Below are 26,497 nucleotides of genomic sequence, written 5' to 3'. Positions count from 1 at the left end.
TTTTCATGAAATTGGTACCAAAAGGGCATTAATAGAAATATTAGTGTAATCAAGTCCCCGGATTTAAAATCTCTGATTTGCTTAAAAAATGATTAGTGGTGGCTCCAAAATTGAAAATCATTTCCACATTAATTACTTGAACCAAAGTTACAATTTGGTAGAACTTGGGAGAGTCCGAGCTAAGTTAATTAATTTCGTTAAGCTAATAATAATCCATTAACCTAAAATTTGTAATTTTAGGACGTAACAATCATTTTATTATAAATCATTCATTTATCTCTTTTGTGCATATCAATTAGAATTATGTCTAGATTTTCATGTATCTTATCTAATTTATGATTAAACTAAAAGAAAAAAAAAGCAAAAAAACCTTAAAAAAAAAAGTGAAGGAATGGGGCTGGAGAGCGCCAAGACATCACGAAAACCTATGGAAGAATGTATAGACTGTAGCAATGTCTAATGCGCTTGCCGCCACCAGCTTGGACAAGGGGCATGAGCAGCACCGCAATGTTCGGGTGGATCGGAGAATGCTGATGACCATAACATTCCACCGCTAGCCTTGATGTCCCGTAGCGAGGTCATAAGGCGGGGCTCATCGAACCGGCGCTTGAGGTCAAGCCGTGGGGCGATCCGGGACAGCGTAGATGGAGAGTGCAAGTCAGCACAATGTTTATATTGTGAGCGCAAGATCCAAGGTAGATGCAAGAGAGCGCAAGATTGTATGTCTATGCAACCGAAACTTGTACTCGTGACCGGAATCAAGAAACCGCATTAACATTACTTGGCCTTAGATTGTAATCAATGTAGTTTGGGAATCTATAATCCCAAAGCAATGCTGTCTTTTGTGTTCATCTTATTCATTTTCATTCTGTATGGATCCTCTTTCAATACCGTATGAAAATCAAGTGCATATTTTCTAGGAGGCCATCCATGAAAATTAAAAAAAGGGCTTTCAGCTTTAAGCGGAGAAAGAGCACAATAGCTGAAACGTTACATCCGCTCTGTTAACGCAGGGCATTGCTGTCCCGATACGACACTGCCCAATACGCTGAATCTACATGCTGAATTGGTAGCACCAAAAACACCAACTCGCATGAAGTCATAATCGGGAAGGAATCAAAAAAAAAAAATGGAATTAGAACTCCGTTTCCTCGATCCTTGAAACAATCGAATCTCACTTTCCAATTAGCGGTCAGAGTCAAGCGGGGTGGATTTCGGAGAACAACTTTCTTGTCTCAGCTTGGGTTTCGACGATTTTGGGTGAGTCGTGAATGCGAACAAAGCAAGAGCACAGGTTGAAGAAGAAGAGGGAGAGATGATCGGGAAGAGAGGCCAAAGATCGACCGAGAGCAGAGGTCGGGAGAGAAAATTGTAGAATTTGTTCCCAAAATTGTGAAATTTATTATTTTTATTTTTTTAAAAATTTCATATATCCTATCCGGGTCTATCCCACTCTCAAGGTGAGATTTTTTTTATCCAGATTATGTTCGGGCTATATTCGGTCATATCCGAATTTCGTGTCTCTTCAAAGATCGGATAGGATAAAATCCTATTTAGAGTTTTATCCGGTCCATCAAATGTAGCCTACGTTTAATTAGACATATTTTTTTTTTTTGGGTAAGGATAATTAGACATATTTGTTTTCACCATAAAGTTTAATTATAAAAAGATATTCAATATAATCCTTCCATTGATTCAAATCTATGGACTAAGTTAAACATGTTCAAAAAGTTCAGGGATGATATTGGTTAAATTAAAAATTCAGGGACCATATTGCACATTTGGTTAAAGTTCGGAGACCGTATTGATAAAATAAAAAAATTCAAGGACTAAATTGTACAATGGGTTAAAGTTTAGGGATCCTTTGTGTGCTATTTTCCCTATTCCAGTTCCGGTGAAAACTTGTTCGCTTGATTTTGTTTTATAATTGATATGGATTTTGCATGAAAGTTAACTCCAAGTCTTTTAAGATAATCTTTAACCGATTCATGTCAAATCTTCAGCAACTTTTAATTCCGAAAATCCATTAAAAATACCAAAAATATCTCATTCATATAGTTTGCATATAAATTAAAACATTCTATTCATTTACGTAGGTTGAGCATTTACGTAGGATGAAGAAGGGCGTTGATTGCTAAATAGCAAGTGATGCACCTGTGGGGGTGGCAACATGTGGATCAGTGGATGCCCTAGGAATCCGGTGCAACCATTGGGAGGAAGGACTGAAAAGAGGGTTATTCAGTGTCCGACAATTGGGTATTGATGAAAGCATCCTTTGGCTTTGTAGAGAGTGGTTAATGATGAAAGTTAAAAGTTGAAGTTTAAAGCTTTGGTCACGCATGGGTGTCCTTTGTATTTGGGGTCTTGTTTTCGATTATACTCCTAGTCAGATTTTCTTCAGTTAAAGAAATGTGGAATGAAGACTAAAGAGCCCAAAGTCTTCTTCACACCATTCGATTGTCAGATTATACAGTCAGGTAAATATATAGTGAAGTTTGGTTGACCCAACATTTCTGACTTTTTGCTCCTAATATTTTCAGAATAATGTGTTTGCTCTTGCATGAATTTAAAAAAAAAAACAAAACAAAACCGTAAAAAACTGTAGAATGATTGGGAGGGGAGCTTGGGAAAAATCCAAATAGCAAGTAAGGTTAATTCTAAGATGTTAAAGTATGCTACATAGTTTGTTTATCCGGTTTATATGCTCTTTATGTACATATGATATCTCTTTATTTATTAACTTTTGCTTTTGAATTTAACTTTAATACAATATAAGAGCGAGGTCTACCCAATTTATTTTCAACTTGCATGTAAGAGAGAGTGTCAGAGTATCACAAGAGAGAGTGAAGTATCTCATACCGTCCCTCTCCACCTACTAGCTCAATATTTGGATTAGATTTTTTAACATTAGCAATTACAATGCGATCAAGTAAAATTGACTCAACATCGAATTTTTTGTTTTTTGCAACAAGAATACTCTTAAACCCCAGACTTGGCTTTTTTGATTCAGTATAGTTGTTGATTTTCTTAGTTTTTTTTTTTTTTAAATTGTTTATAGGAGGGTTGTTATTTGTTTTGCATGATGGTATATTGTTGGGTAGGAAGTACCGACACTCTTCGGAGGCCTCATTGTTGTGTCCGACACATTTTGACATGTGATCCACACGTGGTTAGTACTGTAGACACGCATATCCGCATTCCGACATGCCATTTCGACAAACACAAGGTCAATTTTAAGCAATCAATAAATTAGAGGTGAAAATGTAGATTTATCAAAAATATATATACTTTAGTCATATTTCTAGTCACCCCAAAATTAATATATCCAATCATAAAAAAAAATCGTGAATCCCTAACAGAAGAAGAAAAAAAAACTCACCGATACACTTATATAATAATGTATATATAAAAATATACATTTAATATACAACATGTCTTAGCTTATTGGAATTCTTTACTTTTTTAGAAATGGCATACCATCATATCGTATCGTGTCATGTCCGTTGTTTGTTGTGTGTCGGTGTCGGTGTCGGTGTTACTTAGATTTGTTAGATGGCTTTTGTTTCACACTGAATCCTTTGACAAAAGTACCGGCGATCGAGTTTTGTCTTTTAAGGGTCTCTGCGGAGGCTGATTCTTTTGGTCGATTCACTGTATAATTCCAATTAAATTGTTGTTGTTAGGTGATGATGACGACTCATGTGTTATTACGCTAGAATAAGGCAGGAGAGGGAATTAGAAAGATTATAAGTCTGTCATTAACTGAATCTAAAGAGAGCCATCATAGTAAATCATTGTTCTCCATATTTGATTTTGTGTTTTCGTACGTAATTAGGCCCTAAGTTTCCAACTCACGCGAAAAGTACCCACATTGATGTCAAGCATGCTATCTCTCATATATATTTTTTCTCGGGACGAAACCGAATGTTCCGAACACCCCGCGTTGAATTTGAATGCAAAACATATTTGTTCATTTGAGTAGGCTTTAGAGCGAAGAAAGAATTGCCTAGCAAGTTTGGCTTGAAGTAGCCCGAATACAAGGGAAAAACAATTGTGCGAGCTTGTGGCCATGCCTCTCCTCTTAGAGCTTGGAGCTACCAAGACTTGCTCGGCGCGGTTTAAATGTTTGGCGAACACACGATCTGAACGGGTCTGGGCAAGCAACTTCCTTCTCGGGCTCCGACTCACCCTGATGCTGTTATTCATACGGAGAAAGTATAATAGGTTTCGAAATCATAGGCCAAGCAGGGTAAGAATTTTGATGGTCGATGTCTGACATGGTCCATCCATACTCGCCCATTGAATAGTTCTACAAATAGCCAAGTGTTGTTCCAGCCAAACGACTTTCTTTGAACTTATTACTCGAATTGTATGTCAAGTCCAAGTGCAATCCGATCCATTTGGGGATTAGGGCCCAAGAGTTGGGATTATCTATCTTTTGAGACTGAACATGCCAATAAAGGGCCATTCAATTGAATTAGGTAGCCTTTTGATATGAGCGTACGAGAAATTGAGATGTCTAAAATGTTTTAAATCACCAACACAATTCGGTACCTCTACAATATCACAGTGACATATTGAGAGCACTTTCAAGTACTTCAATTCTATTAGCAAGTCATGTAGCACCTTGATGGAAATAGAGAAGGAGTCCCCTCTAGATCCAATGTGCAGCAGCATTAAACTTCTTAGTACCTTCATTCGGTGATATGCTCTTAAGCATTTTGCCGTAACAAACTACGACGAGATGAATGATGCATAACGAGCTTTCTCAAGAGATGCATCATCTTCATTAACTTCCAAGTGAGACATCCCGGAGCTAAAGCATGGCCCACCCGCAATTGACCTTGCTAGATCATTCAAAAGATCATGCATTGTAAACTTAGATGAATTGACACTTGATTGTTGAAAAAATGATCCGGATACTAACTCATCGAAGTAATTCTATCCCAATCTTAAGTTATTCCCCTTTGCTTTTTGTCCATCTAAAATGCCCTCCACTATCCATAAGAGTACCAGCTCATCTCTCTCTTCAATTCTAATCGGAAGTGACATGACGAGTTCTTATAAAATGGATCTATTTAAGACCTGTTTGGTAACGTTTCTATTTCTAAAAAGTGATTCCGATTAGAATCAATTTTTTTAATTCTGTTCCTGTATGAGTTTTAGAGAATCATAATACATTTGGTAACTATATAAAATTTATGTTCTCGAAATAGAAACGCATTTGGTAACCGCACAAACTTTCTGCTCCGAGAAATAATTTGTTTTCCCAATTTGTCATTTGAATCAAATAATTGCATAATCATATTTGATGAGTTTTCCCAAGCCCCACAAGTGTGATCCTCTTGCACCATGACATCTTATTGTCCATAATGAATAAAATCCATCTCTGCCACATAGGTGGCTCAATTTTACCCTTGAATACCATATTAATGGTCACCGATGCAACATGGTACTCCGATAACAAATCATGTAAGACTTAGAAAAAATGGAAAGGTAAAATCCCAAAAAAAAAAAAAGGATTGGCTAATTGAATTGACCTATTTTCTATTTTTTGAGATTTTTTTTTGGAATTTTTGAGATTTTTTTAACGATTTGCCCATGAGGGGCAAAATCGTCATTTGAGAGAAATCGAAAGGCAAAATCTCAAACATGATTGGCCAGTTGAAATGACCCATCTCCTAGTTTTTGATATTTTTTTTTTTGGAAATTTTTCTGAATTTTTTCCAATTTTTTTAGATTTTTTTTTTATAAATTTTCCATTTTTTGGATTTTTTAAATCCTTTTTTTTATTTTTTAAATTTTTTAAATTTTTTTTAAAAAATTTATCCGGACCGGATTGGGCTAACCCCGCCCATGCCTCGCAAGCGCCCAACAAAAGTGAGAGAAGATGTCGTTGCCTTTTTCATTTTCTCAAAAGTGTTCCTTTTCTTGAAAATCAACTTTTTTTTTTGTTCTCAAAAGTGGTCCAAAAGTATTCCCGAGAGTAGAATCAGAACCGGAATCGTTTGCGTTACCAAACATGTTTCTGATTCGTTTTTGTTCCGAGGAACAGAAACGTTACCAAACAGAGTTCTTATAAATATTTATTGTTTGCACTTCCCAAAACTTTGTGAGCCATTTTTGTAAATAAATATTTATGCCTAAGAATTACCCTTCAATAAAATTTATAATATCAATTGTTCATTTTTTATTCATATTTCTCCAACTGCTTTTTACTTTGTATTTTTTTTTCTCTTTCCCTCTCCCTTCTCTCTGTTGTATCTTTTATTTTCTCGTAGTGGGCTCGCACGAATATGAGCGGGTTAAACACTTTTAGGAGTATAGAATATAAAATGACGACTTGGGCTGTCTAGGGTTTAGCAATCCAATTGATTCTTTTTTTTTCCTTTTGTAAAAGAGAATCCAAAGCAGGAGTCTTTACATGTTATACTCGCCTTGTGATTGAAGTTTAATGTTGTAAAATCAAGACTAGGAAATAAATAAAAAAAGGATTTTAAACGGCAAAATATGAATGGTTGGCAATAGTTTTTTTCCGAATGTAAAGAAAAGACAAAGGAAATAAGTTATATCTCATATTTTATACATTGGTTTGACCTAAGAAGTATGAGCTTAGGAGGCAATTGAGGAGACATAAAAATTTTAATTACTTACTTTAAGCAACATACACATTTCAAATCGAGTAATACTATCCTCTTGGTCCGCAATGTGCATATGTCACCGTTTATCCATGAGATTAATTTCTTCGAGCTTTACGTCAAACGATGTTCATTCGATTTTGTTTCTTTAAACAGTCATATTATAGAACCTAAAATAAGCTCATATACTCTTTGTATAAATACACAAAAATATATAAAAATCACGAATTTCTCTCTTTTGCCTATTTGTTACCCGATTTAAATATCTTGATTAAAAGACATCACATTCTCCATAATTTCTGCCAATTGTAATTATTATTATTATTATTTTTCCGTTAAAGTGTCTCACTCGGTTGGAAGCTTCCTTACTGTAAAAGCTTGCACCTTCCGGATCTACCCTCACGGGCCTCACCTGCCTGACATGCTCTCTCACTTACGTTTGTCACGTGCCGCCCGGTCGGGGAGAAGACATTTTTGGCGCGCAAATGTTTTCAAAGGCGGAGTTATCCCGTAGCCTCAGGTCCACGCTACTACCCAAGAATCCACACTGTGATGAGCTATCCACCGTTGAAAAGTGGCAGCTCGCGCGTGATCAATGATGGGCGGCACATGATTAGGCGGTGGACCTCAGGCCTACGGAATGATCTTAACTGCTCCCTTTGACCGCTTCCTAGGATTTGATTTGATTATTGTTTTTGTTGTCCCCCAAGAATAGGGGGACCGAAAAAAATTTGCCCACCCAACACAAGAAGACACGATAAGGTTCGTTGGCCGCTCACATCGGAGTCTTATTTTTTTTTAATTTTTTTAAAAACAGTATAGTTCTTGGGAGTTGGAACCCAGACTTATCTTCGCTTATTGATGGATCTTGTGACCCCGGCCATAGGCAACGATCAACGATCCTCGCTAGCCGACAGTAAAGAAAAAAACGAGGGAAAGAAAAGAAAAAAAATAGAAGAGGAAAAAAAAAGTTAAAAATTTAAAAATTTGTCTATTTTGGCACTTCTATGCCACATAAAACGGTTGCCATTTATGTCAGCGATTTTCAATCAAATTTGACTGGATAAATTGAATTGAGGTTTATGATTGAATTAATACTAATACGATAAGTTTAGCACCTTATTGGTACTTCTCCCTTTATTGAACACCTAAATAAAGAAACTATTTTTTTTCAATGTACAGTTTATCGCGTATTGCGTATAGTCAATGCATTGAGGATGACCATCTTTTCTTGTTAACTATGTTAAAGAAGTGCTCTTGAAACACTAATTAACTCTTTGCCATGGGAGTATTCCTTTTTCCTTCACACCCCTACTTTGTAATCACTGAACCTTCCCAACCCGAACGACTAATTCTCAAATGAAAAATGGGAGATCAAGATATCAGTGTGCTTCTGGTTCATCTGGACACTCCGTCGACCAAGCTCCAGAATACTTTGTAAGTAACTCTTTCAAAACCCTCTGTTTCTATTAACCATGGAGGCGGATTACGAACACGATTTGCGAATGACTGCTCTAAGTAGAAGATTAAAACATCTCTGGCCGAGAAGGAAAACTGCAGTTGTAGATGATATTATTACAGAGGAAAATTTGCGTGAAGGAGAGAAGATTGCCTTCGGAAGGTTACATGGCAGTCCGGATGTTAACTTCCAGGCCTTTCAGACAACTTTGAAGAAAGCCTGGAAATGCGAGAGTGTAATCTGTGTGCATGTTCTCCCTGGCCTCTTCCAATTTGAATTTCCAACGGTTGAGGAAAAGATTAAAATACTGGAGACTGGTCCCTGGTCTTTTGCCCGCCATGTGCTTGTTCTAAAGTCTTGGGAACCTGGTATTCTACCACAATGTGTGAAGTTTGATACCTGTGCTTTCTGGATGCATATTCATGGACTGCCTGTTGAGGGTAGAAAGGAAGAAGTAATTAGGAGTATTGCAGAGAAAGTTGGAAAAGTTATAGCCGTCAAGATTGAAGCAAAAGGATACTCTGCTCTGACTGTTGGAAAGGCAAAAGTGATGTTAAACTTATCCTGCCCCCTTGAATCTGGAATGATCTACAGTTTCAAAGGTAAGGAACACTGGCTAGACTTTCGTTATGAAAGACTCCCTGTGTTCTGCTATTCTTGTGGAAAACTAGGTCATTACGCCCAAAAGTGCACAGAAATCCCTTATGACGAGGGGTTCTTCTCAAATGATGACAACTTACTTTATGGCTCTTGGCTGAAAACTGAATTAAACACGTTCAGCCCTTTCTGGAAATCCTTCTATGATCCACCACTGGAAGACCAGAATGAGGAGGAAAGTATTCCTGAGACTCCAGGAATGTCTGAACAGCAAAATACACTCCAAATTATGCCCATTAGTCCACTAGAGGAGAGAGGTAAGAGGAAGATGTCGGATAATGAGGAGAGGAATGTGTTAAATACCTTGGTGGCAAAGGAAGCAGTGATGTTGGCTCAGGCTTCTACCATGTTGATAGAGCTCCCTTCATACCAGCAAGGTTATGAACCCCAGCATAAAACCAAAACTGGGGGTAAAGGAAGAGAGGTGAAAAAATTGAAAAGATTTACTCCCTATGAAAAAAAGGGTTCTAGTAGTCAGACTTTAAATGAGTCAGAGCTGTTGGAGACTCAAGTACTTGAGGTGGGAGATACAACTCTACGGGCTATGGTGGCTGGCCCTAATAAGCCACCGGGTTACAAATGACACTTCTATGCTGGAACTGTCAAGGGTTGGGCACTCCCTTGACAGTTCAAGCCTTACGGGCTATAGTGGCTCGCGACCAGCCCAATTTGATTTTCCTTAGTGAGACTAAAAATCAAGAAGCACTCATTGTTCGTATCCGTAAAAGACTGAAGTTCCAGTATCATCTGACTGTGAATCCGAATGGGATAGGCGGTGGTCTAGCTCTATTTTGGAAGGAGGAGGCCTCGGTATCCATTTACTCTGCAACTGAAGATTTTATTGACTTTCGTTATGAGGACCCACAGTATAAGACCCCATTTAGAGTGACTTGTGTTCAAGCCCCAGCAACCTTCCAACAAAGACTTCAAACCTGGGGACAGATATTGGAGATTAAAGCACACAATAGCCTTCCGTGGTTGTGTTTAGGCGATTTTAATGAAACTTTGTATTTTTGGGAGAAGGAAGGAAGGTGAGACTCGGAGCGTTATCGCATGCAGGCTTTTCAGGAGTTCCTTAATAGCTGTGGCTTAATGGATCTAGAAAGCAAGGGGTGTGCATTTACATGGGCTAATAACCGAGAAGGGGGGGATTTGGTAAAAGACTTGATCGAGCAGTTAGCAATTTAGAATGGAGGTTGGATTTCCCGGAAGCTGAGGTGTTTGCCCTCCCTGCGATAGGCTCTGATCACAGCCCACTATTGGTGGTGCTGCCCAGCGATCAAGTGCAAAGAAAGAAGATATTCAGGTTTGAGGCTTTCTGGCAAGAACATGAGGAGTGTGGGATGATAGTAAGAGAAACATGGAGATCGCCGAACCTGATAGCAGTTGATCTGGTTGCGAGGATTAAAGCTGTAACAAAAGCCTTATCGATATGGAGCAAAAAAGCTTTCTCCAACAATCAGAAAGAGATAAATTACCTGCTGACTAGACTTCAGGTCATTACGAATGATCAGGTTATAAGCCAAGAGGAGGTTAATCAGCGAGAGGTCATGGAGGATATTGAGAAATTTTGGAGGAGGGAGGAGATGTACTGGGGAATGAGGTCCAGGATTTCATGGCTTAGATGGGGCGATAAAAATACGAAATTTTTCCATGCCACGACAACATAGAGAAGACAACGGAATAGAATCTCTATGCTAAAAGATGACAATGATATCTGGATTCGCAATCCCGGGAATCTTAAGGATATGACGTCAAAGTTTTTTAAGGACCTTTACAGCTCAGTAGGTCCTCGAAATTTCGACCTTATGCTTCAAAACTGCCCTATCCTTGTCACAGATAAGATGAATGATGCGTTATCTACAAATATCTCTTTGCTGGAGGTACAGACAGCTGTTTTTCAAATGGGATCTTTAAAAGCTCCGGGACCAGATGGTTTAAATGGGCTCTTCTTTCATAAAAACTGGGAGGAAATTAAATTGGAAGTGTTTGAAGAGGTACACAAGTTCTTTAATACTGGGATCCTAAATCCTGAGATAAACAGAACTCACATTACTCTTGTCCCAAAAGTCAAAAATCCAGAAAGATTGGATCAATTTCGTCCCACAAGTCTCTGTAATTTCGCTTATAAGATTATTTCGAAAGTCCTTGCCAATAGACTCAAGCCATGGTTGAAGGATATTATTGAGGAGGAACAGAGTGCATTTATAGGGGGCAGACAGATTCAAGATAATATCCTAGTTGTGCAAGAAGTTCTTCATCATCTTAGGGTGCGGAAAAGAAAGAAGAAATTTCAGGCTATCCTTAAGCTAGACATGAGGAAAGCATATGATAGGTTTGAATGGGATTTCTTAGAAGCTTGCATGAGGAAGATGGGCTTATGTGATTGGTGGGTTGATAGAGTAATGTCATGTGTTACTTCAGCCTCAATGAGTACTAAGTTGAACGGTGAACCTCTTCCCTATTTCACACCAACGAGAGGGATTCGGCAAGGTGATCCTCTCTCTCCCTACCTCTTCATACTTATGGCAAACTCCCTCTCGGCTTTGATGAGGAAAACAATAGATGATGGTACTTTAAAGGGGATAAAACTAAACAGGTATTGTCCAACCCTCTCACACCTTTTATTTGCAGATGACTCGATTTTTTTCTTGGATGGAAGAATTATTGAATGCCAGAATCTGATGATGTTACTGAATCAATATTGCTATGCCTCGGGGCAGGCTATAAATCTAAACAAATCGGGAGTTTCCTTTAGTGCAGATTGCCCACCAGATTTAAAGAGGAACATGGCGTTGGTATTGAGGGTTCCAGTACTGGATAAAATTGGCAAGTATCTGGGTATCCCCTCTGATTGGGGAACTTCAAAAAAGGACTTGTTTTCCTGGCTGCTGGCAAGAGTCAACTCGAAACTGGAGGGTTGGAAGGAAAATTTGATATCGAGGGCCGGAAAGGAAATCCTAATTAAATCGGTAGTCCAAGCTCTCCCTCAATTTGCTCTGTCTATTTTCAAGATTCCCATATCCATTTGTAAAGCTATTGAGAGGAGGATTGCTAACTTTTGGTGGAAAGGCTGCGAGACAAAGAGGGGGCTCCACTGGAAAAAATGGGAGGTATTAAAAGGGAGAAAAGACGAAGGAGGAATGGGCTTCAAAGACTTAGTATCGTTTAATAAAGCTATGTTGGGCAAACAGGTGTGACGCCTAGCTAAACAACAGAACTCTATATGGGGAAATTTACCGAAAGGTCTTTATTTTCCTAATAGGAACTTTTGGCAGGCAGAGAAGGGTTCTCGCCCCTCTTGGGGGTGGCAGAGTATCTTGAGTGGGAGAGATACAATTGTTCACGATGTCAGGTGGTCTGTAGGTTCCGGAAAGGAAATTAATATTCGGGAAGATAAATGGCTGAAGCAGGGTATTATTGGAGGACCAGCTAATCGTAATGACCCTTCAATGGTGGCTGATTTGATAAGTAAAGAGGACTCCTGTTGGGACGAGAAGACTCTAAGGGAACTCTTTGATGACCAATTAGTTGAGGAAATCCTGGCAATTCCACTGAGCTCTAGAAAAACAGAAGATCGACTAATCTGGACTGCTCAAAAGTCAGGAGTCTTCTCAGTGAAAAGCGCCTATAATACAATCCGCAGCAAAGACAAGGAACCAAGCTTGAATCAGGCCTCAACATCCTACAAACCCTCTCGGAAATTTTGGCATCAGATCTGGCATCTTCGAGTCCCACCAAAGGTCAGAATTTTTCTATGGAGAATGTGCCAAAACGCTATCCCCACCTGTGAAAACCTTTTCAAAAGGAAAATAATTGAAGATGCCTACTGCCCCTTCTGCAGAAACCAAGTTGAAACAGTTGAGCACCTCTTCCTTCATTGCCCCTGGACCAAAGCTGTTTGGAGCCACCCTACAATTAACCTACAACTATCAGCCAGTGAAACATCTAGAATAGATAGATGGCTTGAAGAGCTTTTCAAGAGGACAGGAGATTCCCTTCAGATCGAGAAAATTGGAGCAATCCTCTGGACGATCTGGAAAGCCCGAAACGATTGTATATTTAGGAGTAAACATCCCAAACTGGAAAATCTAATTGAGATGGCAGGGGCTTTGGTTCGCAGCTATGACAGATGGAGTAAAGTAGAAGGGAAAGAAGAGCATAATCGAACTCACCAACAAGCTGTATGGAACCCACCGAAGGATCGTGCCCTGAAGATCAATATTGATGCCTCCTTTGAGGTTGGGAGCAGAGTAGCAACAATTGCGGGAGTCCTCCGAGATAAACATGGAACGCTACTTGAAGGATTTGTGAAAAAAATTCCATGCTTTATAATCTCTTCAAGCGGAAGCGAGTGCTCTGGTGGAAGCCTTGGGGTTCTTTAGATCTAGAAGAGAGGAGAAACTGTACTTGGACTCAGACTGCAAGATGGTGATTGATGTCGTACTTGAACAGGATGTTGTTCCTTGGGAAATTGAAGCGGTGATACTGGAGGCCCAGGCCCATATCTAGAGCTATTCAGACCTTACTGTGGCTCATTGCGAGAGATCTGCAAATCAGGTTGCTAACTGGATTTCTAAGGCGTTTCGTTTAAGCTACCTTCCTATTTTTTGGTTATATAAACCCCCCCAAACTCTATGGGACCTCCTATGTTGTGATGCCCCTGCTTTGGGCTTGCCGTATGTTGTCTCTAGTTGAGGAATAAAAGGGTATGAGTTTTTCTGACAAAAAAAAAAAACACTAATTAACAAAATCCGAATATTTTATGTCAATGTGTTGCGATGTCCATGTTGGCATCGAATAAAAGATTATGTCTTTCCAATTACAATGATATCCATGAACTCCTATTGTGCCTAGTTTTAATTTCAAACGCAAATGGTGCTGAGATTCCTACTCATCAAACCAATCACTCAATACTCAATGTGCTCGAGATATTATCTTCGAAGAGAATAACGAGGTTTGTGTTATTTCGTTGCTTTGCGATTGATTAAGTGAATAGTTCACTTAACGTTTTAAGCAAATATAAAAATCTCTCTTTTAGACAAAAAGAAAGTATTGATTGGAGAAAAGTTGTTGAGTGTATTTCAACATAGCATTTACCATGTCTTTTCGTCATTGAAACTCCTTTGGTATAGCATTGGCCTTACCTAGTGTTTAGGCAAGGATAGGTAGCTAGTACATTTTCTACCTCTATTATATTCTAAATTTGCGAATGTGGTCAAATTTCACTGCATCATCAATTTGATGGTGTTAGAGATGGTAGGTATGGAATGACTTTATTGTACACATTAATAAGGTTAAGAGACTACATTACTTAAAAAAGGCAAGAGAACTCAATTGCATAAAACAACAATACTAGAAGAAAAACTTTGTTCCTAACCCTTTTGGTTGGCATCCATCTGCATGTAAGCATATCGATAAATATCTTGCCCCAATCATATTCAAATTTCTAGGGGCAAGCATGTTTTGAATTGTATGTCAAAGTCTGATTGCAACCCCATCCGTTGGGATTAGGGCCCATGAGTTGGGCCTTTTCTACTTTTGAGGCCGAACATGCCAATTGCGGCCCACTCAATGCCTTTGAAGCATGGTGTTTAGAATTTTGTACTACCACAATTGTCAAATCAGGACGAATCCACATTTGACTTCCATTTAATAAGAGCAACTAAAACATTTCACGTTACATGAAAACCGACTTGCAAATTCATGCATAAAATCTTCCTAATCTTTTAAAATTTTTCTTTCATTTTCAATATTTGAAGAAGGGCATATTTTAGGGCGCTCTTAATGTGGTTATTGGAATTAACTAGGAACTCTTTTTTCTGCACCTTCTTATATCTTAAGATGAGTTAACTGCGAAAGGTTGCTTCGATTTTATATCTCAGATTTTGTAAAAAAAGAAAAAAAAGGATGTCGTAAGTAATGAAAGTTGCCTTGTCATTTTTTTACATTTGCATATATTGAAGATTCGCAAAAGCTTTTCTTTTGACAAGGGAGAATTCCTCCAAAGTTGTTTTTCTCACATATATGCGAGTTCCTTCTCTTTCACCTTAGCAAAGTATATTCTCCACTTAAGAATCTGGTTTTATTTTTTATTGGTCATCTATAGATCAGAAGATCGCGCAATGCTGCTGGAAAAATCAACAAATCTAAATCATTGGTGAGAGATCATTGGAAAAATCAATATAAATTTCTCAAAAATCGTTGAGAAAGGATTGCATGTTAGTTGCATGAAAAGAGAAAAAGATTAAACAACCACAAAGAATGACGTTTTTGTTTATGTTAGAGCTCATCTCACTAAGATCCTAGACTTTTTTTTCGATTTCCTGCCTTTCGCCAATCGCGACGGTCAATATAATAATTATCCAACTTCAAGTTCAACCTGAAGATTGATATTTGGTACGTGAGATGAAAATGGGAACAATTAAAACATATGGAATGGGAAAATCCGGTCGCCCCAAGTAAAAACTGTTGTGAGAGTAATTACACAGACAAATTATATAGATATTCATCCTACTGCATGCAAAAAAGAACAAGGCATACCAAGGTACTTTCCTCCATTCCCAATCTTGAAAAAAGGAGTGACCCTTTTGGCGATTTTTGCTTTTTCTAAATGGACCCTATGATTTTGTCAATTCAGAACTATTGGACCAGTGACAGTGGCCTAGTGGTACACAAGCTCATATTCCGCAAATGCGACGTCACGATGATAATCCATTAGCGACGGTAGTGCCCGTATCTTGCCTTGGCCTTGCCCGTGACGGGGAGCCCCGGCAGGTCGGCGGGATTATGGTGACAAGACTTGCCTACCCGAGATAATTGGGTTGCTAGTAGTCTTGGAGTGACGACCTTCTCGCAACCTTATATCAAAATACTTCATGGCAGACTCTGGAACTTTTACAATTACTCAACAAAGTAACAGAGCATAGTCTCCTTGATTGCTCCTCTCCGCCTTTCCTCTACAACAAAGAAAAAGAAAATGTTCTCTGAGATGGTGTGGGAATTTATCTAGAACAAAGATGAACTGTGAACTTTGACAAGGAAGTCAGATTTAAACGGATTGTAATCTGCAGGGTCATTCACATTTAGTTGTTATACCAGCCAACTCCAAAGACCCTTATTTTTTCATCTCTACCGTAGCTGCTGATAATAGACATCATGAAAACAGATTAATCTTTTAGAGCATGTCACCAAAAATTAATATCTTTTCCCTTTGATTTTGTCAAGTTGCAACAGATGAACATAAGCACATCAGTTGCCTACCTCAACAGTGTTTGCATTCGATCCTCCAGGGAGATTTTGTCGTATACAGATGACAGTGGGATATTCTGCAAAACAAGCACAGTTGAAAGAATTCATATCGATGAGCTAGGGCTATAAGAAAAAGATCTGTGGAAGAGAAAATTACAACAAATTCTAAATTGCAGAAAAATATCGACATAAGAGCAGCAATTCTTCATGATTCGCACGCAAAGCATGGTGCATTTCAAAAAGTGGAAAGATAAGCAATTTTTGGGAATCAAACAAAGTTCAAGACATATCATCAATACAGACAGGCACATCCACACATCATAACTTCAGCACTGGAAGCTAGTCCAAGTAAGTATTACTTGTTTTGAGGAAGAGGCACTTTCATTAATCAATGCTTGACTTGCCGTACCATGTTAGCATTATAACAATTTAATTGCGTGCACCTTGTCAAACATAGCAGAGCAACCCAAATGTCAACGTTGAACCTTCAGTAGCTGGTTTGTGGAAATTTATGTGAACCTTGTCCATGGAAAAAGCATGAACTTTCTAAAATCGAGTTGAGGATTCGGAATAGAATTGGATCCTGGAGCAGCAGCAGAGTAGCTAAACTACAAGTATGCAAGAAAGAAACAAGTCTGAAACATTACCCAAAGAACAAAACCTAGACGTTGGATAGATATCTCCTCATTGGATCCGAACTCGATCAACGACGTTTCACGGATGAGGTGCCAATAGTCGCCACTGAGTTATGACTATTGATCTTTCAGAATTTCACATTGAACTATGCCGAATACTTGGAGGAGGGAACGAAGTCATCCTCTGGCAAGTTCCGCTAACCAACAAAATGTAGCTGTTTGAGAGTGGAGATATGGCTGTGAAGACCACTGAATGATTTTTCCACGTTCCTCATATTTCTCATCCAAAGAGAGGTTAGGGAGGAAGGAAATAGAAGATTTACACATCTCACGTCCCCCATCGTTGATAGTCCTTCAACACTCTTTACATTTCTCATCCAAAAATCTGGAACAGGACAATCGATTAGTCCTGAATATTAATGATCTTACATGCATAATGAACAACTATGAGAGTGATTAGCCAACCAAAATTATATGTATAACCACCTGATAGCTACAAAAAATTAACAAACAAGACAAGAACCAAGATACTTTGTTTCCTATTCTCGGTATTACTGACCTCCGATGATTTTTTTTTATTTTTCCGCTGAACAATTCCAATAATTATGCTAATGCTCAATTCTGGGATACCATCAAGACCGGTGATGGAGACGTATTGGCAAGGGCTGATATGCTACAAATGTGAGGTCACGAGATTGAATGACTGGTACGGGCTAATAACCCCTAAGAATGATTGCCTATACCTGTTGGTTTATCTGGAAAGCCATTTACCCATAAATCACCAGTTACTAAAACTGTCACTTATACAGGTTAGAAAAGCTCTTTTGGAGTGTGTTGGCAGTAAAAATGTAAGCTAAGTTGTAATTGGGGGGATGAAAGGCAGGGTGCATGGAGTAAACCTGAGCTAGGTTTTGTGAAGATTAACTGAACCAGGTCTTACATAACATGCTGGCTGTTGTATGCAGCAGCGGCATACAAGAATATCATCAACTTTCTCAAGCAGTGCAATTGGAGATTCAAGGAAACTCTTGCTAGGATTCAACCAGTTAGATATCATGTTTCAGCTCATTGGGTAACTTTGCACACCAGGAAAGTTTGATTTTAGGATTTCTCAAGAGCAACAAAGCATAGTCTCCCCAATTGCTCCTCTTCGCCTTTCCTTGACAACAAACAGAAAAAAAAAATCTTCTAGGAGATGGTGTGGGAATTTAAATAGAAGAGAGATTAACTGTGAACTTTGACAAGAAAGTCAGATTTAAATAGCAGCAAGGTTCAATGAAATGTATTGCCAACAACACCTGTTTTGGCATCTTTAAAGTAGGTGTTATTGGAAGTAAGAAAGCATCTTAAATTGACTTAGAATATAAAACCTGATAACCGACATCATGATACAGGTTAATCCTATTCAGAGCATGTCACAATACAGGAAAATGAAGAAGTTTAGAGCATATCAGTGCACCTACCAAAATAAGTAGCTTGTGCTTTTTCTTTTGTCAATGCCTACCTTGGCAGTGTTTGCAGTTGATCCCCCCAAGAGATTTTGCCAAACACAGATGACAATGGGATATTCTGCAAAACAAGCACAGTTGAGAGAATTCAGGTCAATGAGCTAGGGCCTATGAAACAGATATTTGGAAGAGAAAATGCAGCAAATGCTTAAATTGCTGAACAATATTAATTCAAGAGCAACGATTAAATTATCAAGGAGAAGTTGGAGAGTGGATTAATTCGTATGCCCTTTGTTCAGTCCGATGATCAACTTGCCGATGTGTTCACTAAATGATTAGGGAGTAAATCGTTTTATCATGTTTTAGTCAAGTTGGGCATGTGTGACATTTATGCTCTTGAGATGGAGTGTTGAGAGTATTTGGCCGATGAGAGCATATTTGTCTATTTTCTTTAATATTTTCTGAATAGCAGCAATAAGGGAAATATTGTAATTCTTGCATTTTGGCTTTATTATAAATAGATAGCTTGAGATCACATTAACCTAACCAAGCATTCAGTTCATTTTTTTTTTCTCTCATCACCTCATGATTCTCACGCAAAGCATAGTGCATGTCCATTTACAAATTCATTGTGTGTCATCCAAGTGCAAAGATAAGCAATTTTTGTTCAAGTTCTAGATATATAATCAATATAAACGGGCACATATGATGCATGCATCATAATTCCAGCTCGCTGGCGAGTCCATGTAGGTATTATTTGTTTTGAGGAATACTCACTTGCTGCACCCCGTTGGCATTAAAACTTTTTCATTGCTTACTTCCTTGTCAACCAAAACAGAGCAACCGAAATATCGACCATGGACCTTCAGTAGCTGGTTTGTCGAAATTTCTGTGACGAATGTCCATGGGAAAACGTGGACTTTTTAGCATCGACTTGAGGAAGCGGAATGGAAATGCATCCTGGAGCAGCGGCAGTAGCTAAACGGCAGGTGTGGAAGAAGGAAATAAGTCCAATTCCTTACCTGAAGAACAACAATTACATAGTGGAGAGAAATCTTCTTATTGGATTCCAACTCGATCAATTACGATGAGCGCGATATATTGGACAAGGTGCCAATAGTAGCCAAGGAGTTTCGAGCATCGATCTTTCAGCATCTCACATTGAACTATGTGAAATACTTGGAGGGACGGAGGGAAGTCATTCTCAGGCAAGTACCTCAACTTCCGACAATGTACAACATATAACTGTCCGAAAAAGGAGAGATGACTGCAAACAACACGTGATAGTCTTTCCTTGTTCCTCACATTTCTCATCTAAAGAGAGGACACGGAGGAAGGAAACAGAAGCCCCTACACATTTCATGTCCGCCATCATTGATAGTCCTTCCACATTCTTCATATTTCTCATCCAAAAATCTGGAACAGCACAATCAATTAGTACTGACTACTAATTATCTATGAGAGTGATTAGACAACCAGAATTATATGCATAACCACCTGACAGCTACAAAAAATGAACAAGCAAGACAAGAATCATTCTGATGAAATTTTTTTCCGCCGAACAATTCTATTGATGCCTACACCTGTTGGTTTATCTGGAAAGCTGGAAATGCAGTAACTTTTCCAATAAATCACCAGATACTAAAACTGCCAGTTGTACAGGGTAGAAAAGCTCTTTTGGAGTGTGTTGCAGGAAAAAAGGTAAGTTCAGTCAAGATTGGGCGGATGCTGGCTGTTGTTGGGACTGAGGCCAGAAATGAAACAGGGGAGATGGTTGGGTGCAGAGGAGGGTGAATTTCAATTACTTGCTGTTTGAAAGAGCATTGGAGTGGATAAAGGAAAGAGCAGGCCCAAGGCAGTAGTGGAGATGGATGCAGCAGTGGCATACAAGAATACAATCAACTTTCGCAAACAGTGCAATTGGACACTAAAGGAAGCTTTCGCTGGATTCAAGCAGGGGAGATGGTTTCTGGAAATTCTATGCGACAATTGTCCATGAAAAATAAATAAATGAATTCGTGTTAAGCATCGAATGGAAGAAGAGCAATGAGATTGACCCCAGAAAACTGACTGTACATCAAAGAAGGAATCGCGGCAGTTAACAAATGAAAGGCGAAAGAAGGTAAGATGTTGGAAGCATTTTTACCTGAGGAAAAAGAAGCAGTCCACAGAGACTATTCTTTTATCACGCATCGGGCGTGATCGATTTTAATTCATTGGATCCGAACCAGATCCATCTTGATGGTCGGGACGTGTTGGATGAGGGGCCAATAGTGGCCAGTGAGTTTTGAGCATTCATCTTTCAGACTCTCGCATCCTGATATGTCCAGATATTGGAGGGAGGGAGGCCATCCTCAGGCAAGTGCCTCAACTTGGGGCAATCACTAATCCATAACTCTTGGAGGGAGGAGAGATGGTTGCAAAGACCACTTGATAGTCTTTTCACCTTCCTCATATTTGTTATCTCAAGAGAGGTCAGAGAGGAAGGAAAGACAAAACTCCACGCATCCTCCTCCGAAGAAGGAAAGCACACCTCCTCTCCCTCCCCTCCCATGCTCCTTCCAAAGTCAATTGTCAAATACTGAGGGGATGTGAGGAGGGGTAAACCCCATTCTCTCACTGGCTGCTTGTCTTTCTCGCACTCCCTAATCCTAAGGGTCTTCAAAGCAGCAAGTTGAGGCATCCGGTTGTTGCTGGTGGGGTCATGTGGAGCAATGGTTGATCCCATGAGTTTTGGAAACTTCTCAATCGACAGATCTCTAAGGGTGTGCATCTTGCTTGGAAGCTTTTCTAAACTTGTGCATCCGTCAATTTCATCCTTTCAAGGTTGCAGGGCAGCTCTATTTCTCCTTCTCCTGCCATGAAAATTGTGAATCGATGATATCTTTCAATGGTTAATTCCTGGAGGCAAGTAAGATTTAGCATCTCATTTCCATCTTGCCACAAGTACGTTAGCTTGTCACACCCAACTATACGAAGCTCATTTAGCTTGATCAAGCAGCTCATCTGCCCATGATCAAAGCAAACAAGCTCGGGCAAAATTTTCAATTTTGAGAATGGTCAAAGAAGTTAGGTTCACCAAGCTCTTTAAGATGTCCTTGTTACAATCCTCAAGATATAACTCAAGGAGAGATAGAAGACTAACCACACTAGTTGAGTTATTCAGATGCGGGCATGAATGAATTTCCGGCTTTGTGAGGCGATCGAGTTGACAAGGCAATGTCCCGACCAATGAAGGACAGCTCCGGACAACAAGGTGCTGAAGACAGGAGAACTGGAATTCTTCTTCGGGCCTCCCGCCATAATGAGACCAACCCGTCCATGCCAACATCTCTTCAAAGCTAATCTAATATGATTGTACAAGGACTGGAGTATCTTCTTATAAATCCTCGAAACCCCCCCGGAAAAGGCGCCACCTTGCCTTGAGGAACCACCCAAAACTCGTCCCCGCTGAGAGATATTAGATGCTCATCATGACTGTCTTGCAAATCTAGGTAAAAAGAGGGCTATTAGCTGAGAAGACGGCCCATCGTTGGTTAAATTTAAGTATTTTGGCAAGAAATTCAATCTCACAATTAGAATTCCTCCTTGGAACAAGACCAGACCCTGAATGAGCGCCTCAACCGCATCCAAATCCTGTAGTTGGGGATAGTGAAAGCGCAGAGTCATACTCTATCCGTCCATAGACAAGAAACTAACAATTTACGAGGATAACACTTTGGTAGTCACTGGTCATTAAGGAAGAACTTAAAGTCCACATTTATAAACAAAGAAATTTTCACATTAATTATGTGCTATAGCCACAGATATTTGAACTACTTGGTATTATAGACTGATGAGGCTAGCATAAATATTTCTATTCCCAATATTTTGCTAGTGGGAACAATTAGATTGGTTTTTGTTCCATTATAAGCTAGATGTAAGATGGCATAGGCTTCCTGTAGCTGTGTTCATTGATTTGTTCTACAGCATTTTCAATGTAAAGACCAGATTCCTATAAGTCCAATTAGTGCAAGAACAATAACAATCTAACTGAAAAAATAGTCAAAGTCATGAAATGGAGAAAAATGAGTAACACTCACCAGATGATTGGATGGCTCATCAAACAAAACTATGCAAGGCTTCTTCAAATGCAACTCTGTTTTCTGACCACCTATTTATATGGTCAAAGCACTACGTTATATGTGCAATTGCATCCCCTTCCTACACAATCACATCACAGCATCCACATAACTAATCACTCTTCTTTGGATTTTGGAAGAGGTTATTATTATTTAGATCATATGCAGTGCACTGAATCAAACCAAAGGCTTCTTTCTTCTTCCTTTTGTTTGGCAAAATACGGCACAAAACATCGAGACAGAATTAGCCCTACCCCCACTGCATTCGTAACTGATCCTTCCAACAGATTTTGCCAATAGAGCATCACAAATGGTACCCTGCAAAACAAACACAGCACAGATGAGCTAAGGGCACAAGAAAAAGGTGTTGGGAGGAGAAGATACAACAAACGCTGAAAATACAGAGGAATATGATTTTGGAACGCTATGAAAATTTTCCATCAATATAGCAAGAGGGAATTGATGTGAAAAATCTCAATTGAGGAAAATCAGTTCATATTAAGCATCGAATTGGGGAAGGAGAACCAAAATCAATGCGTTCACAAACCAAAAACTTACGCAAACCCTAGAAAACTGTCTGTACATGGAAGAAACAATTCATTCGATCCGAACATCCTCAATGTAGATGTAAGGGATGTGTTGGATGAGGAGCCAATAGTGGCCAGTGAGTTTTGAGCATCCATCTTTGAGATTCGAGCATCCACTTTTGTACAGTTCTTGGAGGGAGGGAGGGAGGCCATCCTCTAGCAAGTACCTCAACTTGGGACAATTGAAAATGAATAAATGTGTGAGAGAGGAGAGATGGCTGCGAAAACCGCTTGATAGTCTTTCAACCTTCCTCATATTTTCTATATAAAGAAAGGTTAGAGAAGAAGGGAAGAGAAGACTCCAGGCATCCTCCTCCTCCTCAGGAAAGCACACCTTCTCTCCCTCCCCTCCCATGCTCCTTCCGTCAATGTAAGGAGACTCCCTGTATCTTTCAGAATCTTGCATTTTTCTATCCGCAATAGTAGGAGGGAGGGAGGGAGGCCATCCTCTGGCAAGTACCTCAACTTGAGGCAATCCACAAAACATAAATATAGGAGAGAGGAGAGATGGTTGCAAAGACCGCTCGATAGTCTTTCCACCATCCTCACATTTGACATGCAAAGAGAGTTTAGAGAGGAAGGAAAGAGAAGACTCCACGCATCCTCAGGAAACCACACATTGTCTCCCTGCCCTCCACCCAATGCTCCTTCCGTCAATTCTCAGAATGTCGAAGGATGTGAGGAGGGGTAAGCCCCATTCTCTCACTGGCTTCTTCACATTCTCGCACCCCCAAATTGAAAGGGATCGCAACTCCGCTCTTCTGACCACCTATTTATATGTTCGATTAGTACAACAACAATGACAAGCTAACTGAAAAAGTAATCAAAGTCATAAGGTCGACACAAATGAGTAAAACTTACCAGATGATAAAATGGTACATCAAGCAAAACTATGTGAGGTTTCTTGAAAGTTATCTTGGCAAAAGCAACTCTGCTTTTCTGACCACCTATTTATATGTTCAAAACACCATGTTATATGTGTAATAGCATTCGAAAAGCCCCGAAGAAATTACACAGTGAACTATACTTCAGATTACAAATTAACTGACCTCTAATAGAGCTTCATGATGTCATACGAAAATTAGCAGAGAGGGAGGAGATGTATCAGACAAAATATACAGTGGTTGAAGCGCCAGGCTTCCAGTTACACACCAAAGGAACCCAAGGGAGCTCGAAGCTTTTGCTCCAGAAGTCCCTGCAGGAAGAATGCCACATATTAAGGTATTTTCAGGAAAAATGACATAATGCATTACGAAATCATATTCCCCGATGGAGTAAACACAAACAGCTGATACTTTAAAGAAGTAAATAGATTTGGCCCAGAGTTCACTGCCGACAATACAAAAACAGAGGCAGGCAGCATATAGTGACAATCTCAACCAAACAAGCATCGGTACATTGGCTAAAAATTTCTAGCAAGCTGGAAGGTACACTTGCTAACCCACCAGAGATCAAGACCCAAACGGAAGGTGATTTATGGAATATCAATGCGGCCATGAGCTGTTCCAGAATTTTATGACAAGATCGACGGCTTCATATCTCAGATTCCACATAACTAATCATGTTCTTTTAGATTTTGAAGAGATTAGTCTCATCTAGATCATATTCAATAGACGAAAAAGATTAGAACATACCAGTGCACTAAATAAGATTAGAGGTATCCTTGCAAGAGAGATTGCGCCAATGCAGATGAGAAAGGTATCTGCAAAACAACCAGAGTGAATGAGGTAGGGCACAAGAAAAACGATGTTGGGAAGAGAAGAAAAGACACACGCTGAAAGTGAAAACGCGGAGGAATATGATTCTGGGTGATAGTGCATTTTCGTTCACAATATGTTTGGGCATGAAGCAGAGTCGAAGATATATGTGGTGAATAATTGAATGTCAGTCTCCGACCTTCAGTCGGTGGTTTCTGGGAATTCTACGCGACACTTGTCCGTGGGGAAAAAAGTAAAATAAATTCGTATTAGGCATTGAAGTGAAGAAGGAAGAGAAACGAAATTGATACATCCAAGAAGAAAAACTTACACCAACCCTAGAAAACCGACTGGACATCGAAGAATGAAAGGCGAAAGAAGGAAAGCAATTGGAAGCATTTTTACCTGAGGAAGAAAACAGCAGTCCACGGAGAATAAGGATCGGGTGAGATCGATTTCAATTCACTGGATCCGAACGCCACCAATGTGGATCTCAGGGATGTGTTGGATGAGGGGCCAATAGTGGCCAGTGAGTTTTGAGCATCCTTCTTTCAGATTCTTCGAGCATCCATATATGTACAGATATTGGAGGGAGGGAGGGAGGCCATCCTCTGGCAAGTACCTCAACTTCGGGCACAACGAAATTGTTAAATGTTGGAGAGAGGAGAGATGGTTGCGAAGACCGCTTGATAGTCTTTCCACCTTCCTCATATTTCTTATCTCAAGAGAGGTAAGAGAGGAAGGGAAGAGAAGAGTCCACGCATCCTCCTCCTCCTTGGAAGAAGGAAAGCACACATTGTCTCCCTCCCCTCCACCCATGCTCCTTCCAAAGTCGATTTCCAGAGTCTCGAGGGAGGTGAGGAGGGGTAAGCCCCATTCTCTCACTGCCTGCTTCACACTCTCACACCCTCTAATTCTAAGATCCACGAGATTGGGAGGGAAACCTCCTTTGGGGAAGCATTCGATATTTGGGCAAACATAAATATTTATTGTCTGGAGGGAGGTAAGATGATGCCACTGATTTGGTAGACACTTTATCTTCGGACACAAAAATAGCCGGAAAGACGAGAGGGTGATGGGAAGGGGAGGGAAGTCCTCCTCTATCTCCAATGCTGGACAGTGAACTATACTCAAGCTAGTGAGATTCTTACAGCTGGCAATGTTACAGCTGGCAATAGACTTTATTTTTGGGCAATTCCAAAGAGAGAGAGTCGAGAGGGTGAGGGGAAGGGGAGGAAAGTCCTTCTCTATCTCCGGTGCTCGACAATCACTTATTGTCAAGCTAGTGAGATGGGAGAGCGCGTGAAGGCACCGTGGTAGGCTTCCTAGATTCTCACACTCGGAAATACTCAAAGATTCCAGCGACTCTCCCGCTACGGTGACCTCTTCCAGCAGTGACTCCACTCCCTTGCACCTCCTAATTATGAGTGTCTTCAGAGCAGCGAGTCTACCCTCGGCAAAGGAAAACGATGTTAGAGAATCACAATAACTTACCTCGAGAGATTCAAGCTGAGGTATCGGGTTATTACTGCTGAGGCCATCCGAAGGAACGGATAGTCTCACTATTTTTGGACAATTATGAATCCTCAAATCTCTGATTGCGTGCATCTTGCTTGGAAGCTTTTCTAAACTCGCACAATCCCTCAATTCCATCCTTTCGAGGTTGCACGGCAGCTCTATCTCTCCTTCTCCCGCCACAAATGATGTGAACCGAGGACACCTTTCGATGATAACTCTTTCAAGGCAAGCGAGATTTCGCGTTTCATTTCCATCCCGCCACAAGTAGTTTAGCTTGTCACACCCTCCTATATGAAGCTCCTTTAGCTTGACCAAGCAGCTCACAAACCCAGCATTGAAGCAAACAAGCTCCGTAAGATTTTCAATTCCGAGAATGGTCAAAGAAGTTAGGTTGACCAAGCTCTTTAAGATCTCCTTGCTACAATCCTCGAGGTATAACTCGCGGAGAGATGGAAGATGAACCTCACTGGTTGAGTCATTTAAATG

The 26,497-nt window shown here is 39.8% G+C and overlaps 5 protein-coding genes across 15 annotated transcripts in view; all 5 read right to left on the bottom strand.

Moving 5' to 3' along the window:
- LOC115733080 (putative disease resistance RPP13-like protein 1) overlaps window positions 1-26,497 on the bottom strand; it is a 491,263-nt gene that overhangs the window by 103,491 nt on the left and 361,275 nt on the right. For 2 of the 9 annotated variants that reach the window (XM_048280913.1, XM_048280915.1), the window contains exon 6: window positions 23,688-23,743. The exons of 2 other annotated variants lie outside the window; for them this stretch is intronic. Coding sequence is in view for 1 of the 7 variants with exons in the window: in XM_048280909.1 (XP_048136866.1) it covers window positions 17,127-17,133 (7 nt within the window). In the remaining 6 variants the exon portion in view is untranslated. Of the gene's footprint in view, window positions 1-17,126; window positions 17,134-23,651; window positions 23,744-23,877; window positions 23,992-24,430; window positions 24,499-26,497 lie in introns of those variants that run through there. 5 more of the 9 variants (XR_007198765.1, XR_007198766.1, XM_048280909.1 and 2 more) reach the window with 5 other exon arrangements.
- LOC115744901 (putative disease resistance protein At3g14460) overlaps window positions 1-26,497 on the bottom strand; it is a 130,781-nt gene that overhangs the window by 35,977 nt on the left and 68,307 nt on the right. Inside the window, exon 2 of one of the 2 annotated variants that reach the window (XR_007198794.1) lies at window positions 18,617-18,628. The gene's annotated coding sequence lies outside the window, so the exon portion shown is untranslated. Of the gene's footprint in view, window positions 1-18,616; window positions 18,629-24,704; window positions 24,728-26,497 lie in introns of those variants that run through there. The other variant, XM_048280928.1, reaches the window with a different exon arrangement.
- Window positions 1-26,497, bottom strand: part of LOC115729447 (putative disease resistance protein At3g14460) — a 71,423-nt gene that overhangs the window by 36,698 nt on the left and 8,228 nt on the right. The window contains exon 2 of one of the 2 annotated variants that reach the window (XM_048280933.1): window positions 20,775-20,781. The gene's annotated coding sequence lies outside the window, so the exon portion shown is untranslated. Of the gene's footprint in view, window positions 1-16,657; window positions 16,713-20,774; window positions 20,782-26,497 lie in introns of those variants that run through there. The other variant, XR_007198795.1, reaches the window with a different exon arrangement.
- Window positions 1-26,497, bottom strand: part of LOC115729449 (putative disease resistance RPP13-like protein 1) — a 95,112-nt gene that overhangs the window by 65,248 nt on the left and 3,367 nt on the right. The gene's annotated exons all lie outside the window — the stretch shown is intronic.
- Window positions 25,131-26,497, bottom strand: part of LOC115732205 (putative disease resistance protein At3g14460) — a 51,464-nt gene continuing 50,097 nt past the window's right edge. Inside the window, exon 3 of the mRNA XM_048280917.1 lies at window positions 25,131-25,381. The gene's annotated coding sequence lies outside the window, so the exon portion shown is untranslated. The remainder of the gene's footprint in view (window positions 25,382-26,497) is intronic.

Source organism: Rhodamnia argentea, chromosome 6, assembly GCF_020921035.1.
Source record: "Rhodamnia argentea isolate NSW1041297 chromosome 6, ASM2092103v1, whole genome shotgun sequence".
In the NCBI taxonomy this organism is placed as follows: domain Eukaryota; kingdom Viridiplantae; phylum Streptophyta; class Magnoliopsida; order Myrtales; family Myrtaceae; genus Rhodamnia; species Rhodamnia argentea.
This window is presented reverse-complemented; position numbering and strand designations above follow the sequence as displayed.